We start from the raw sequence: 15,454 nt of genomic DNA, 5'->3' as shown, positions 1-15,454 counted from the left end.
GAAGCAGACAATGCAAAGCGTACATGGAAACAGAATCAGTGTTAAATTCTCCTCATCGCTGTGAACTTTGGAAGTGAAAGTGCAAAACATGTTTGCATTTTTTTGGATATACACCTTTGGAAAAAAAAAAAAAACTCTGAATCAGTTTCTCCGATTTTGCTATTTATAGGTTTATGTTTGAGTAAAATCTACATTTTTGTTTTATTCTATAAACTACAGACAAAATTTGGAATCCCGAATTACAAATACAACTATAGTCATTTAGAGCATTTTTTGTGCAGAAAATGAGAAAATTTGGCTGAAATATAAAAAAAGCAGAGCTTTCAGACCTCAAATAACGCAAAGAAAAATATGAGTTTATATTCATAATTTTTTAAGAGTTCATAAATCAATATTTGCTGGAATAACCCTGGTCACAGTTTTGCATCATGCATCTTTGCATCTTTTTCTCCTCCACCAGTCTTGCACACTGCTTTTGGATAACTTTAACTTTACAATAACTGATACTCTTGGTGCAAAAATTCAAGCAGTTCAGTTTGGTGGTTTGATGGCTTGTGATCATCCATCTTCCTCTTGATTATATTCCAGAGGTTTTTCAAATTTGGTAAAATCAAAGAAACTCCTCATTTTTAAGAGGTCTCTTACTTGTTTCCATGTTGTGTCATTGTGAAAGGAAGCATGTGATTTCAAATCAAATTGTTGTGTTATGCAGAAAATGTGTTTAGAGTTTTAGAGATTGAAAAGATGTTATACTAAATAATTGTGCTACACATGTAATTTTTGTGTGATAGCAAATACTATCTATTCTTGTGTTCTTGCAGCTTCATTCTTGTAAAAAAAAAAAAAAAACTTCTCAAGTTTCTTCCAAAGAACACAAGATTAAGAAATTCTGACGTAGTCTCTTAGAAATCTGCGGTCATCTGACCCAGTTTTTTCGTTTTACCATTCCATGGTATTAGTAGAATTGCACATATGGTAAATTACAATAGAAAACCTCTTTTTTTCTGTGGTAAAAGCAACTGAAATGTCTATTGTGTGATTCTCACTTCAAATCTTCAAAAAGTTTCAAAAGTTAAATATATAGGTTTGAATTGTTTTTTTTTTTCAATAAATGAAAGAATTAAAATAAATATTTATTTAATGCGTTTTACAGCTAAATCGTTTAATTAGATAACATCCTGCTTAAACAGCAACAAAAACATACAGAATATCATTGATTTAACACAAAACGTTTTAGCACTGTATCCCTAAAACCTCACATATCACCACTGACTTTGACGCATTCGTATCTTAACAGCACAGCGTTTTTGTGCGTCTCAGCAGAGGATACTTACCTGCTCGTTCACACTGTGAAGATACACCAGCAGCTCATTTAATTAAAGGAACAGTAATGTTATTTTATTCCTTATTCTGTTTATTGTTGATGTAAAAGCTGGATTTCGAAAAACAAAATTTAAAATTGTTCTCCTTAATGTGATTTTTAAGTCAGCTGAACAAGAATATTAAATTGTACCATAAACTATGGCAAACTAATCGCCTCAACTAACTTCATAAATTTTCTTGTTAAAAAAATGACCTAACTAAATCATTTGTGTTTGCAAAATTTACAAATTGTGGTCGAACCCTAGCTGAGGCCAAGCCAACTATTCTGCACTACTGCACATGCTCAGTTTGACTTTGTAGTTAAACAGGGTCTACTCAGCAATTATGGTCAGTCTAGCTGATCACATTTGCACATACTGCAAGCTTATTTGACTGACATAAGGCATATATTAGTCGTAATAGTCATAAATACTCAGTTTCTGAGTATTTCTGAGTTTCTGAAGCAAAAAATAGTGTTGTGCTGTGTTGTGATGTGAGTTAAATTTGTGTAAAATGTGATTTACACAAATTGTTTTAGTTGATCTTAAAGGATAGAACTTACAAAACACATTTCATAGAAACTAAATGAAATCAACTAACAACATGTGAATTTTTAAGTTGGTGAGACTTAATAATTAAGTTTTTTAAGCATTAAAAAAACTTTATTATTGCCTCAGCACATGGTGCACCGGCATAGCTAAGATAGACTTTGGAAGCTGACTGTTAACTGTTGTTAGGGTTTTAATTAGTCAGTGGCACACCTGTATTTTCCGCTAACAATATAGAAACATGCCATAAATGTACCTGAACACATCTCACTACTAGACCACCCCACCCATCGGTGTAGGTTTGTTCATAAACTCTGATGCTAATTTCAACGCGCAGACAAAAAGCGTTAAAATAGTCTGTGGAGGGGTAAAAAGTGTTTTGTTATTAGAAATTTTGGCCATATTGCTCCCCATATTGGCTGCTCAGGTTTTTAGTATCTATCTAGTATCTAGAGGTGTGATTATTGATTATTAAGAAAAATAAATCTGTCTGATGCTGTTTCTCCATGTATTTTATCAAAGTAATAATTAATAAGCCATGTAATGAACTTATAATAATAATAATAATATTCTTATGCTTTCTTTAACTCATAAACACTCTAGTCTAACCATTTTTTAAATTATATATCTTAGGTGTGAATATATTTAAAGTCTATACATTCAAAAATAGGTTAAAATTGCTTGGTAAAATTTTGACCAAAACATGATCAGTTCCAGGAAAATATAACAATTCTGCTTCCTTTTACATTTTAAACGATTATATTTGTAAGCAGCTGTATTTTTGTGGCTTCTGGAGTAAAAGAGCTCATGTGACTTTCTGATATAATTACTGTGTTATAAGACCTCAAAAAGGAACTGACAAAAAAGAAGAAACAATAAACCAAAACAGGCTATGGTTCCAAGGGTTAAATCATAAATATCATTCAAATGAGCATTCATGTAAACAAAAAAAAAAATGCAATCGTAATGGTTTTCACTTTTTATTTTTTTATTCTTGCTGGACAAATTGTGGTGTTTTTTTTTTTTTCCCAAACATTGTAACGAACAGCATCACAGATACACAGATATATACAGTAACAAGCCTGTAATCTACATCTACAAAATGCTAGGAACACAGCTATCAATCACACAGTTCGCTAATCTGCTTTACTGCTCTGTTAATTCTGTGCATGTTTAGTACGTCTGGTCTCTAATTGAGGATGTAAAGCCGGGCCTGAGACACAGCTCGGCCTCTGTGGAGAGTGGGGGGGGGGGGGGGGGGGGTAGATGGGCGGTGATTTGGCTTATTGCCCCTCGACTGGGAGCACTGTGTCCAGCATGGGCTTGATGCTTTGGATGCCGTGGTCCAGGTACTCGCCGATGTAGGGGCGCAGGTACGCGCCGTACACGCCGAGAGCGGCCAGGCGGGCCCTTTCCACAACGGGTTCCAGCTCCTCGGCCACGGCGCTAAACCACAAACCAACACAAAAACAACGGTTAGCATGTTTTTTATTAGCTTATTCATAATTTTAGAATATTCTGTTTATATTTTTTTGCATGTTCAGACGTCAAACTATAAACAAACACCTTTCCCTTCCGTTCAAAATACAAAATGCAGAGATACATCAGGTTACAAGCCAATCAAATACTAGCAAACCTTCAAAATAAGCTTTAAATGGGGACCAGGTATCATAAAATGTTGTACTTTATATTTTCCAATTGAATATAGGTCATTACGTCTTTAATCCAGCTTAGACTTAAGGGTTTATAAAGGGTTTATAATTGAGTTTATTAATTATTATTATTGATTAAGTTGTAAATGCTTTGAAAACCATTGATTAACAGTTACAACATATCAGTTGAAAAGGCAACAGTGATCCTTTGTTTGCTGAGTCGTTTAATTCAACTTAGTCTCATTTAATTTATAGTAAATAGTTAAACATATTTACAAATACAAATATATTAATATGACAGGCTTATGGAAAATACAAAGTAAGCTCAGTTCAGTATTTAGGAAGATCTGAGGTTTAACAGTATAAATGAGTGTGGAATATAATTTGACATTTCTATTTATGTGTTGTTATATATTTATTAACTGCTTATTACAGTTTTTTTAAAGTATGTGCAACATAATTAATAACCACTAATAAGGTAATTTATAAAGGTAGTATTATTTTTAAGTAGTACCGGTGTATACAATGTGTGTAGAATCAGTTTTTCTCCAGCTTGATTTGACTAAAACCACTAATTAGCAATTAGCATGCTAACATTTAGCTTTTTTTTTTTTTTTTAGCTTTGAGGACTATTTAGATTAGACCTTGCCAGTCTTTAAGACCCATTAGGACAAAAAAAAACATAATAAAATTATGTTGCATGTGGTCAGTCAGGGAGCAGCATAGCATTGCTAAGTGAGTGGCGCCCCCTGGAGCAGTGGAGGAGTTCAGAGCTTTCCCCAATGATCAATCAACTCTATCAATCAATTCTATCATTATCATTATTGTGGGACTGGAACCCAAAATCGTTGGGTTGGTTTCTTACAACTAGTCAACTTTCCAACCAATTTAAGATTTTTTTTACATTTTAAAGACTTTTCCCAGTTATTAAACATATGGCAACACAATGCTAATTGGAGATGGAGTGTATTAAAAGTGTATTAAATATTAATTATTAAGATTTCAACTGTAATGTATTGATATGCAATACATTTGTTCCAATTAAATCTTCTGGATAAGTGTTTTCGAAATTGTAACCATGCATACTCAGACATTATCTTTGGTCTTTTTTTTTTTATTAAATGTAATTCATTACATATATACTCTATAGCTCTAAAAATAAGGGACAATTTAAAAATAATGAGTTTTCTTAAATTTACCAAATTGAAAACCTCTGGAATATAATCAAGAGGAAGATGGATGATCACAAGCTGATCATAAAACCACCAAACTGAACTGCTTGGATTAATTTTTGCACCAGGAGTAAAGCAGCATAAAGTTATCCTAAAGCAGTGTGTAAGACTGGTGGAGGAGAGAGAACATGATGCCAAGATGCATGATTAAAAAACTGTGATGAAAAAACAGTTCTTTTTTCTTTGCATTATTTGAGGTCTGAAAGCTCTTTTTTTGTTACTTTTTGCCATTTCTCGTTTTCTGCAAATAAATAAATAAATAAATACTCACGCTAAAGCTTTGGCAGCACTCTGGGCTCTGTCGCTGGCTTTCACAGAGTCCACGATCTCCTTGGCCTTCTCGCCTGTGATGGTGCCCTCTGCGAGAGTTCCGATGGCAACGTGGGCCTTCTGGTAAGCGCTCACCAGCCTCTTGTAGAACGTCGCTTTCAGACCCTCATACTTATCTACCAGCTCCTTATCGGGCTCAGGCAGTGCGCAAAAGCACACAGACACTGAGAGGAAAGAAAGAGAGGAGAAGAACAGGGAGTGTAAGGCTACTTTTCCAACAACAGAAAACAATTAAAAAAACAAAACTAAAAATATCAACAAATTGGTGTATGTAATAGGTGCATATATGGAAATGTGTTATTTATTAGTTATTTAGTTATGACAGCAAAAAAATAAAACAAAATCCAAAATCTTTTCATTTTAAGGTGTTTTTTTCAGTAAGTAAGCTGAGGAGTGCACAGTATATTTTTAAATACTGTAACTAAGATCATTTTGTTTCAATAAATGTAAAATAAATTTAAAAATGTGCTTTCTGTTAAAGCTGAGTTGTTCTTAAGTAATAATTGTAAACAAATGCAGGTATTTGCAGAGTTTAAGTTCAAGATGTTAGGCATGAACCCTAACTGCTAGAAACTGCTAGAGGCCAAATTGGTGAATGTTATAGGTGTATATATATATATATATATATATATATATATATATATATGCTATGCCAAGCTTCGGTCAAGCTTGGTCACCAGCAAGGTGTTTGGCTTGTTGACCAGCTAAACCGACATCAGACTCAAAAAACATAAACACCTATAAAATCCTATAGGGGTCAAAATATAAGATGTTTAACCAGTTTAGCACATTTAACCAGCAGGGAAATAAAGCAAAGTATGTTTGTAAGCCTTGTTATTAGCCAAATATGTAGCTCAAAGCAAAGCTAATAACTTATATTAACAATAATAAATGAATGTCCACCTTAATATGAAACAATAATCCCAAATACTTCTTAACTAAAAATTTGTTTCAGTCATACAAGTTGGCATCCTTTTCCATGCAGTAATTGCTCTCTATACAACTGTACATTGGAAGTAATTATATTTAAAATAGACCTAATTCTGGTTGAAGATGTCGTGTGCAAATGTGTAATCATTTTAGTGGACTATTGTGGTTTGATTGATTGAGTTTTTAAAGTTGAATAAAGTTGCATTTATTTAATACACAGTACTATTAGCCAATATAATTATATTAAAGATGATCATTTAAGGAACAAATTCAAAGTTAATAAATAAATAATAAAACAAAATTGTATATATTTAACCCTTTCAGACCGTTTCGTCCATCATATGACTGTTGTCCATCGGAACAGCATATTAGCCCCTCCCATTTTTTTTTATTTTATTTGCACACTGAAAGTAAAACATGGCAGCATCCCAACTAAAGCGGCAAAATTATGTATTTAGTTTTATTGCATAGGGATGATAAAAATAACAATGTTAAACAAACTATTTGTTAGTTTATTTATTTATTTAATAATTATTCATTATTTTATATATGTATATGCATTTCCTATGCATTTCCTAGAATAAACTGCATATATTAAACCTTCTATGTATTTTATGTCTAAATGTTTTATATGTTTTTTAACTGTATATATTTTTTATGCAATTTAAGAAATATAAACAATTGGGACAAGCCCTTAAACTGGGCAACAAGTTCCAGCAATACATAAATACGAGTCTTACCTTGGAGTGCAACAATCAGAGCTAGTGCCAGCTTCATCTGAAAGAAGAAGAAAAATATATATAAATATATATATATATATATATAAATAGCCTTAAAATAATAAAACAAAATGCATAAATGCTTTAAAAAAAGTTTAAAGCCACAGCCAAACTTTTTTCCTTTTGAGTTCAGGCAATGCTTAGGCAGCATTAAAAGCACATATTAAAATACATAAGAAAAATAGACGTATCACTTAAAAAGCCAATGCACATATATATATATATATATATATATATATATATATATATATATATATATATATATATATATATATATATATATTTCTTACAAGCAATTTAAACTATTACAAAACTGCAGAACATCCAATCAGAAACAAGTGTAGTAACTTATTGTAAAGCTGTCAGTTAAAAATGTAGTGTTCTAAACTTTACCTAACTTTAGAACAGAATAAAAAAAATATAAAAGTATATAAAAACGTGAAATAAAGTAATAAAAGAGTGATGCATATCCGAGTGCATGCATTAAAGAGTGCAGTACCTTGTGACAGTGAGGATCCCGCTGTGAGTGTCGAAGGCCAGAGAGCTACAAGACTGCAGGCGTCTGCACCGGCTGAGACTGCAGATATATGTCTGCCTTTCACCCCCTATATCAGTCTGACTATTTAACCAAACAAACGTCATCACCCCCCTACACACTACAACACATACACACTGATACACACAACACACACACACACACACACACATGTGCACTCTTTGCCGATGTATCTCTTTTTCTTTATCTCACTCTTTCTTTCTCTCTCTCTCTCTCTTGCACACACACACACACACACACACACACACTTGTTTTTCTGCAAGGTCAGGACATGGGGTCCCTCGATTATTTATTGAACAAACTGTATGCAAATGCTCTGCAAAGCCATTTTTAATCTAGTCCTGTTTTCCCCTGATAAGAACTTTCAGTGCTACCTGATTGAGTCACCACCATCAGTATTACCAAAAATGTCCTTATAATGCGTTTATATTGTATAAAGTGTGTTTTCTGGTGTATAAACTCTATTTATATTGTATAAAATGTGTATTCGGTTGTATAAAATGTGTATTCTGTTGCAACAATTGCATTTTTATAGTATAAATGTGTTTACAATACAAAAAGCATTTTTATTGTATAATATGTGTTTTACTTGCTGTATAAGATGCAATTGTATTGTAAATATGATGTGTTTTCTGTTGCATAAAATGCATTTGCATGGTATAGAATGTGTTCCTGATGTGCAGAATGTGTTTTCTTTTGTACAAAATGCATTTTATTGTATAAATGTGTTATATATTGTGCAAAATGTGTTTCCTTTTGTATATGATGTATGTTTTCTGTTGTATAAGATGCATTTGTATTGAACACAATGTGTATTTTTTTAACTTATTATTTTATACAATTTGCTCAATTTGCATTGTATAAAATGTGTTTTCTGATATATAAAACGCATTTCTATTGTATAAAATGTGTTTTCTGTTGTATAAAACGCATTTCTATTGTATAAAATGTGTTTTCTGTTGTATAAAATGCATTTCCATTGTATAAAATGTGTTTTCTGATATATAAAATGCATTTCTATTGTATAAAATGTGTTTTCTGATATATAAAATGCATTTCTATTGTATAAAATGTGTTTTCTGTTATATAAAATGCATTTCTATTGTATAAAATGTGTTTTCTGTTGTATAAAATGTGTTTTCTGTTGTATAAAATGCATTTGTATTGAATACAATGTGTTTTCTATTGTATACAATACATTTTATTGTTAGAAAAATGTGCTTTCTGTTGTTTAAATGCATTTTTTACTGTATGAATTGTTTTTTTTTCTGTTGTATAAAATGCATTTCTATTGTATATAATGTGGTTTATGTTGCATAAATACATTTGTACTGTAGGAAATGTGTTTTTTGTTTAATTAAATGCATTTGTATTGTATAAAGTGTTGTTATCTTATTATTTTATACTAATTGCTCAATTTGTACACCTTAGTTACACAGAAAATAACTCTAACCTTAACATCAGGAACCAAACACAAATGCATTGCATTTAGCAATGAAAAAAATGGAACCTGGCACTTTTTGCAAAAATAAAGAGTCATTTTGCTCTGAGAATTTGACTGATACAGATGTTTATATATGTTTGTGATATATTTTCTATATTTTTCGTAAAACATCAGGACCTGATAATGTATGAAAACCTGTTCCCCCAAAACACACATTTGGTCCTTTGGTCCCTCACCACCCGCGTACTCTCCAAACACACACACACACACACACACACTCCCACACAGCAGAACCCGCTGTTCTCGCCCCATGCCCTCACCCTCACTCGGCCACCCAAAGTCCGCTGTACCCCCGCAAATCTGCAGGTGTTGATTTCTGTTCAGTCCCTGACTTTTAACCTAAATCTCCACAGTGCAGCAGTGCACCAGTGCACACGTTAAATCAGCCACTTTACAATGTATTTCACTACAGTTTAAGAGGGTTTGTCTACTAACTTCATGCTAAACCGCTTTATTCTTCACTTGCATTGCATTTGTAACCTGAGTCTGCTCTGTGCACATTTTGCACATTTACTCATCTGTTTTAATGAGAGTCTTTTTGAGAGCAGAATTCCTAGAAAGTGTGTTTGTTGCAAAGCAGAACATGTTTAAAAAAAGTATACAAATGTTAAAACACCACATGCAGTTACACTGACTGATATAATCACAGATTTCACTTCTTTTTTAATCCATTCCATCAATTTACAAATTTATATTTAGCTACAGTTACACAAATCATTATTTTAGCAATGCCAATAAAAAAGAATCATTTATGTATCATGTATGTTAAGTTTTAAAGAGGTGGATGCATTTATTGTAAATTGATTATGGCTGGATTAGCTATGCTTATGATACATATTGGAAATAAAAGTAGTTAGATTGAGTATATTTCTCTGGAAATGCATTGAATTGTTTCATATACATACTGGATACATTTCTGAAACATTTTGGGGAATTATGTGCATTTTTTATATATTTCGGATATTTTTTTATTTAATTCATGGATTATGCATTTGGCCTCGAAATAAGAGACTATTTAAAAATGAAGAGTTTTTTATTTTATCAAATTGAAAACCTCTGGAATATAATCAAGAGGATGAAGAAGGATGATCACAAACCATCAAACCAAACCATCAAGCTGAACTGCTTGAATTTTTGCACCAGGAGTAAAGCAGCATAAAGTTTTCCAAAAGCAGTGTGTAAGACTGGTGGAGGAGGAGAACATGATGCCAAGATGCATAAAAAAACTGTGATTAAAAACCAACCAGGATTATTCCACCAAATATTGATTTCTGAACTTTTAAAACTTTATGAATATGAACTTGTTTTCTTTGCATTATTTGAGGTGTGAAAGCTCCGCACCTTCCTAGAAGTTATTCTTTTTTTTTGAGTGCCTTAATGAATGAAGAAATATAAGTATTTGATATAATGTAGCTCAAAGTTCTGCAAAATAAAAAACAAAGAATAGCTGATTTCTCTCAAAATTAAAAGAATTAGTTAGTTTGAGGTGCAGTTTCTGACAATCCTGACAGCGTTAAGATGTATCATAGCACTGTAATTTAACCTCATTACCTGATTATTATAAATTGCTTGTTTCTGCTTGGTCAGCGTTAATATGCACGCTGCTTACAGGTTGTGGAGCATCTCTGTTGTCTTTCCTTCACTTCTTCCAGAATCAATACTCTTGTCTTTCTGTGTAAATAAAAAAAGAGCTCAATGAAACAAAATCTGTGTGCAAAGGTTGAGGAGACGTTTCCACACACGAGGCAGACTGTGGGCCAGACCTCATGAACTTTCCTCTTTGGAACATTACGTGTCTCATACGCCACCTTCGACCCGGCTTTTTGTTTAATTGGGCACATTTATTAGATTCGGTTGTTGTTTCTGATGCTTTATTATCTTTACCAGCTTCTGTCTTTTTCTCTTTGTGTTATTTTCCACACATTCACACTCTCACACTCTCGTATTGTGTAATGCACACCTTTTTATGGTGTGATGGGGAGCCAATCAGAGATTGTGGAGTTATATAATAAGTCAGAGCCGGTGGCCAGTGACCTAGAATAGACCCAGATGCAAGCGTGCATTTTTATGGTTAGTAGTATGAAGATATGTTGCTTTATTTGAATAGAAAAATGTATTAAATTGATCATATTTAATATTTTAATCTGCACTGAATATGTAGGCAGTTGGATTATATACATTTGTAATACATGAATGTAGTTCCATTAGGTACATCTTTAATACACACTTGATATTTGTGCAGTTGGATTAGATACATTTATTATACATGCTGGATATTATAGATTTACATTCATTGCATTTTAATAAATACTGGATATGAATGCAGTTAGATTAGTTATGCCGTTGCATTAGGTACATTTCTAATACATACTGGACATAAATGCAGTTGTATTAGGTACATTTCTAATACACACTGGATATTTCTAATACACAGTGGACATGCATGCAGTTGCATTAGATACATTTTAATACACACTTGATATAAATGACATTGCATTAGGTACATTTCTAATACACACTGGATATAAATGCAGTTACATTAGGTACATTTCTAACACACACTGGATATAAATGCAGTTACATTAGGTACATTTCTAATACACACTGGATATAAATGCAGTTGCATTAGATACATTTTAATACAAACTGGATATAAATGACATTGCATTAGGTACATTTCTAATACACACTGGATATAAATGCAGTTGCATTAGGTACATTTTTAATACACACTGGATATATAAAAATGCAATTGCGTTAGGTACATTTCTAATACACACTGGATATAAATGTAGTTGCATTAGGTACATTTCTAATACACACTGGATATTTCTAATACACAGTGGACATGCATGCAGTTGCATTAGATACATTTTAATACACACTGGATATAAATGACATTGCATTAGGTATATTTCTAATACACACTGGATATAAATGCAGTTACATTAGGTACATTTCTAATACACACTGGATATAAATGCAGTTGTATTAGGTACATTTCGAATACACACTGGATATAAATGCAGTTACATTAGGTACATTTCTAATTCATACTGGATATTAATGCAGTTGCATTAGGTACATTTCGAATACACACTGAAAATACATGCTGTTTGAGGAGAAACATTTCTAATACATACTGATGATTTATTCAGTTACAATAGAGACAATTGTAATATATAGTTTTGATCTATGCAGTTGAATTAGATCCATTTGTAATACATACTGTATATATAAAGATTTACATTAGTTGTATTGTAGTACATACCAGATGTTAAGGCAGCTGCTTTAGGTACATTTTTAATACATACTGGATATAAATGCAGTTGCATATGGTACATTTCTAATACACACTGGATATATAAAAATGCAGTTGCATTTGGTACATTTCTAATACACACTGGATATGTAAATGCAGTTGCATTAGGTACATTTCTAATACACACTGGATATATAAATGCAGTTGCATTAGGTACATTTCCAATACACACTAAAATGTATATTTAAAAAAAAAATCGTAATACATGCTGGTAATTTATGCAGTTGTATTAGGAACATTTCTAATACATACTGGATATTAATGTAGTTGCATTAGGTACATTTCTAATACACACTGGATATAAATGCAGTTGTATTAGGTACATTTCTAATACATACTGAATATTTATGCAGTTGCATTAGGTACATTTCTAATACACACTGGATATTTCTAATACACAGTGGACATGCATGCAGTTGCATTAGATACATTTTAATACACAATGGATATAAATGACATTGCATTAGGTACATTTCTAATACACACTGGATATAAATGCAGTTGTATTAGGTACATTTCGAATACACACTGGATATAAATGCAGTTACATTAGGTAAATTTCTAATACACACTGGATATAAATGCAGTTGCATTAGGTACATTTCTAATAAACAGTGAAATGTATACTGTATTTCAAAAAAAAATCTTAATACATGCTAGTAATTTATGCAGTTGCACTAGGTACATTTCTAATACATACTGGATGTAAATGCAGTAGCATTTCGTACATTTCTTATACATACTGGATACAAATACAGGTGCATTAGGTACATTTTTAATACAAACTGGATATAAATTCAGTTGCATTAGGTACATTTCTAATACACACTGGATACAAATACAGTTGCATTAAGTACATTTTTTTAATACACACTGGATATAAATGCAATTGCTTTAGGTTCATTTCTAATACACAGTGAAATGTATATTTTCAAAAAATATATAATACATGCTGGTAATTTATGCAGTTGCATTAGGTACATTTCTAATACACACTGGATATTTAAATAATGTTGATATTAGGTACATTTGTAATGTTTAATGTGTGTTTTCACAGTGTTTATGAGTTTAATGTCGTCTTATTTAAATATATATATATATATATATATATATATATATATATATATATATATATATATATATATATATATATATATATATATTTATATATTCTTTTTATGTTACTCAGAGATGTAGCCAGGCACTCTGTTTTTGACTCGCTCCCAGGCGGCGCTGGCTCTGTCTTTAGCCCACTGCACGTAAGGGTCGGTCACAGGCTTCACATGGTCCTCGTAGTACATTCCAGCAAGGTCAGCCACTGTGCTGCCTGCACTCACAACTTTAGTCTTTAATTCTCTGCAGACACAAACACACACACACACATATGCAGATAACCAGATGACAGGATATCTCATTACACCTTTTAACTCTTTTTAATATGCTAGATTTGTGTACAATGGCACCACTGATGTTAGCGTTACATTTTGTTCCAAAGCATTTTGAACATTTCTTCTGATCCATTCATTATAAAATGTTTTAAATGGCTTCAAAAGCACATTCTGAGTTTATAAGGGGTTGTTTGACTATGTTTTAATAGTAAGCACTATTCAAAGTTGGTGGGTTCATCAAAGCAGCAGTCTGCTAGGTTATATAAATAAACACAGGTTATGCCAGATATTGAGCAATAGATCAGGCTGTGCTAACACTGCTGTACCTGTACGCCTCCCTCGCTTTCTCCAGAACCCCTGGGTCATCACTCTCCGCCATAATCGTGCATGCTGTGAAAATCACAATGAGTTTTATATATATTTTTCATTTTTTAAAAGAAAAGACAAAATCACAATGTAATTTTTAGCTTTAGCTTAATATATTATTATGCAATGAATTGACTAAAATGATCCAAACTGCACAGTTTACCGCATTTACAATCTATTTTAGCGTATTTATTAGATAACATTTCACATTATGCATTTTACATAATCAAACACACATTAAAAACTAACTTAACTCAATGCAAACACCAAAGCAGAAGTCATATTGTCATTGTTGTGCAACTAAAATAAAGTTTAAAAAGTTTAAAAAGGTGTTTAAAAGTTTTAAAGTAGGCTATTAGCAACATTAGCTTATTTAAACAAAACTAGCATTAGCATGCATTAAATACACCAAACAACAACAACATAAAATCCATACCTTGCAGCACCATGACCAGGGTAAACAGCGCCAACTTAGACATCTGTTAGAGAGTGAGCATAAATCATAAATCATGTAAATAATCAGAATTAAATGGTTTTCGGGAGGAAAAATATGATTGTTCATTAAAAAGGGTGTACACTAGCAAATTAGCATAAGCCTAAGCATTAGCATTAGCATGTATATAAATAAATACCGTTAAACAGGCTGATAGGGAAAGGCTGAGTCTTGGGTTTTTCAATCGAATATCCGACTAATATCTGAGGTGAGCAGATATATTTCCTGAGCAGCACAGTATTTCTCTAGCGTTAGCGACCTTAGCGCCGAGGTGGCGCGATCATGCTGTCTGGCTGAGTTTGAATTCGACGTTCAGAGAAATGGATTACTCATTGTTTGAGAATTGCAGTGGCGATCGTGTTAACAGAAACAGTCAATGACTGATTGATTTTTGCACTCGCACTCGCTTCATCTGACCCTCTGACCTCAGGGGTGATGAACATCGTCTACTCAGCAGTTATAGATGAAGTATGAATGTGTTTTGGGGGTAAAGGGGAATGTGTCATTATCGGTATATCGTGCCTTTTGGCCTCTTAAAACTTTAAAAAGACTACTCATCATATTAATACAATTTCGAACTACACAGAAATCATATTTTCCTAATCCAATTTTTAAACATGTTTTATTTATTTCTTTACATGTGCAACAGAGAGGACAATAACAGGGTGAATAATTTTTTTATCGTATTTTCTCAGCCAATTACCCAACCCACTTGTTAGGACTCCCTCTATCACTAGTGAATGCTAAGAGGAAAGCGCAGTGACTCGGTTCTGATACATCAGCTCACAGACGCATACTTATCGACATCACCCTAGAAGTGATAAGGGGAAAGAGCACCATCTACTGAACTACCCACCCAGAGAGAGCAAGGCCTATTGTGCTCTCTCAGGACTCCAGTAGCTGATGGCAAGCTGCATGACCGGGATTCGAATCGGCAATCTCCCAATCATAATGGCAACCCCTTAGTCTGCTGGACCACTTAAAGTCCCACA

The 15,454-nt window shown here is 32.7% G+C and overlaps 2 protein-coding genes and 2 long non-coding RNA genes across 11 annotated transcripts; 2 read left to right on the top strand and 2 right to left on the bottom strand.

The window, feature by feature from the left end:
- Window positions 1–2,877: 2,877 nt before the first annotated feature.
- apoa2 (apolipoprotein A-II) lies at window positions 2,878–7,456 on the bottom strand. The gene is made up of 4 exons (XM_007231143.4): window positions 7,333–7,456; window positions 6,795–6,831; window positions 5,066–5,288; window positions 2,878–3,356 (listed from the first exon to the last, which is right to left on the bottom strand). The coding sequence occupies exons 2-4, from the start codon at window positions 6,829–6,831 to the stop codon at window positions 3,194–3,196; spliced, it is 423 nt and encodes a 140-aa protein (XP_007231205.3). The 5' UTR covers window positions 7,333–7,456; the 3' UTR covers window positions 2,878–3,193.
- A 3,907-nt stretch (window positions 7,457–11,363) lies between these two features.
- LOC111193435 (uncharacterized) lies at window positions 11,364–13,280 on the top strand. Of its 8 annotated transcripts, none has more exons than XR_007439400.1 (5): window positions 11,364–11,436; window positions 11,565–11,607; window positions 11,846–11,931; window positions 12,683–12,811; window positions 13,026–13,076. It is a non-coding gene; the product is annotated as an uncharacterized LOC111193435 (long non-coding RNA). The 8 variants fall into 8 exon arrangements; XR_007439403.1 differs by lacking the exon at window positions 13,026–13,076 and adding an exon at window positions 13,193–13,280 and having other exon boundaries at window positions 11,380–11,436; window positions 12,683–12,768; XR_007439402.1 differs by lacking the exon at window positions 13,026–13,076 and adding an exon at window positions 13,193–13,280 and having other exon boundaries at window positions 11,380–11,436.
- Window positions 12,214–12,548, top strand: LOC125802360 (uncharacterized). Its single transcript, XR_007439407.1, has 3 exons — window positions 12,214–12,278; window positions 12,324–12,368; window positions 12,492–12,548. It is a non-coding gene; the product is annotated as an uncharacterized LOC125802360 (long non-coding RNA).
- Window positions 13,237–14,768, bottom strand: apoc4 (apolipoprotein C-IV). Its single transcript, XM_049480144.1, has 4 exons — window positions 14,602–14,768; window positions 14,406–14,448; window positions 13,930–13,993; window positions 13,237–13,571 (listed from the first exon to the last, which is right to left on the bottom strand). Exons 2-4 carry the CDS (start codon window positions 14,446–14,448, stop codon window positions 13,397–13,399), a joined length of 282 nt encoding a protein of 93 aa, XP_049336101.1. The 5' UTR covers window positions 14,602–14,768; the 3' UTR covers window positions 13,237–13,396.
- Between the last annotated feature and the right edge of the window lie 686 nt (window positions 14,769–15,454).

Source organism: Astyanax mexicanus, chromosome 6, assembly GCF_023375975.1.
Source record: "Astyanax mexicanus isolate ESR-SI-001 chromosome 6, AstMex3_surface, whole genome shotgun sequence".
Taxonomy (NCBI): domain Eukaryota; kingdom Metazoa; phylum Chordata; class Actinopteri; order Characiformes; family Acestrorhamphidae; genus Astyanax; species Astyanax mexicanus.
The sequence above is the reverse complement of the archived record's forward strand: the minus strand, read 5'-3'. Positions and strand labels throughout refer to the sequence as shown.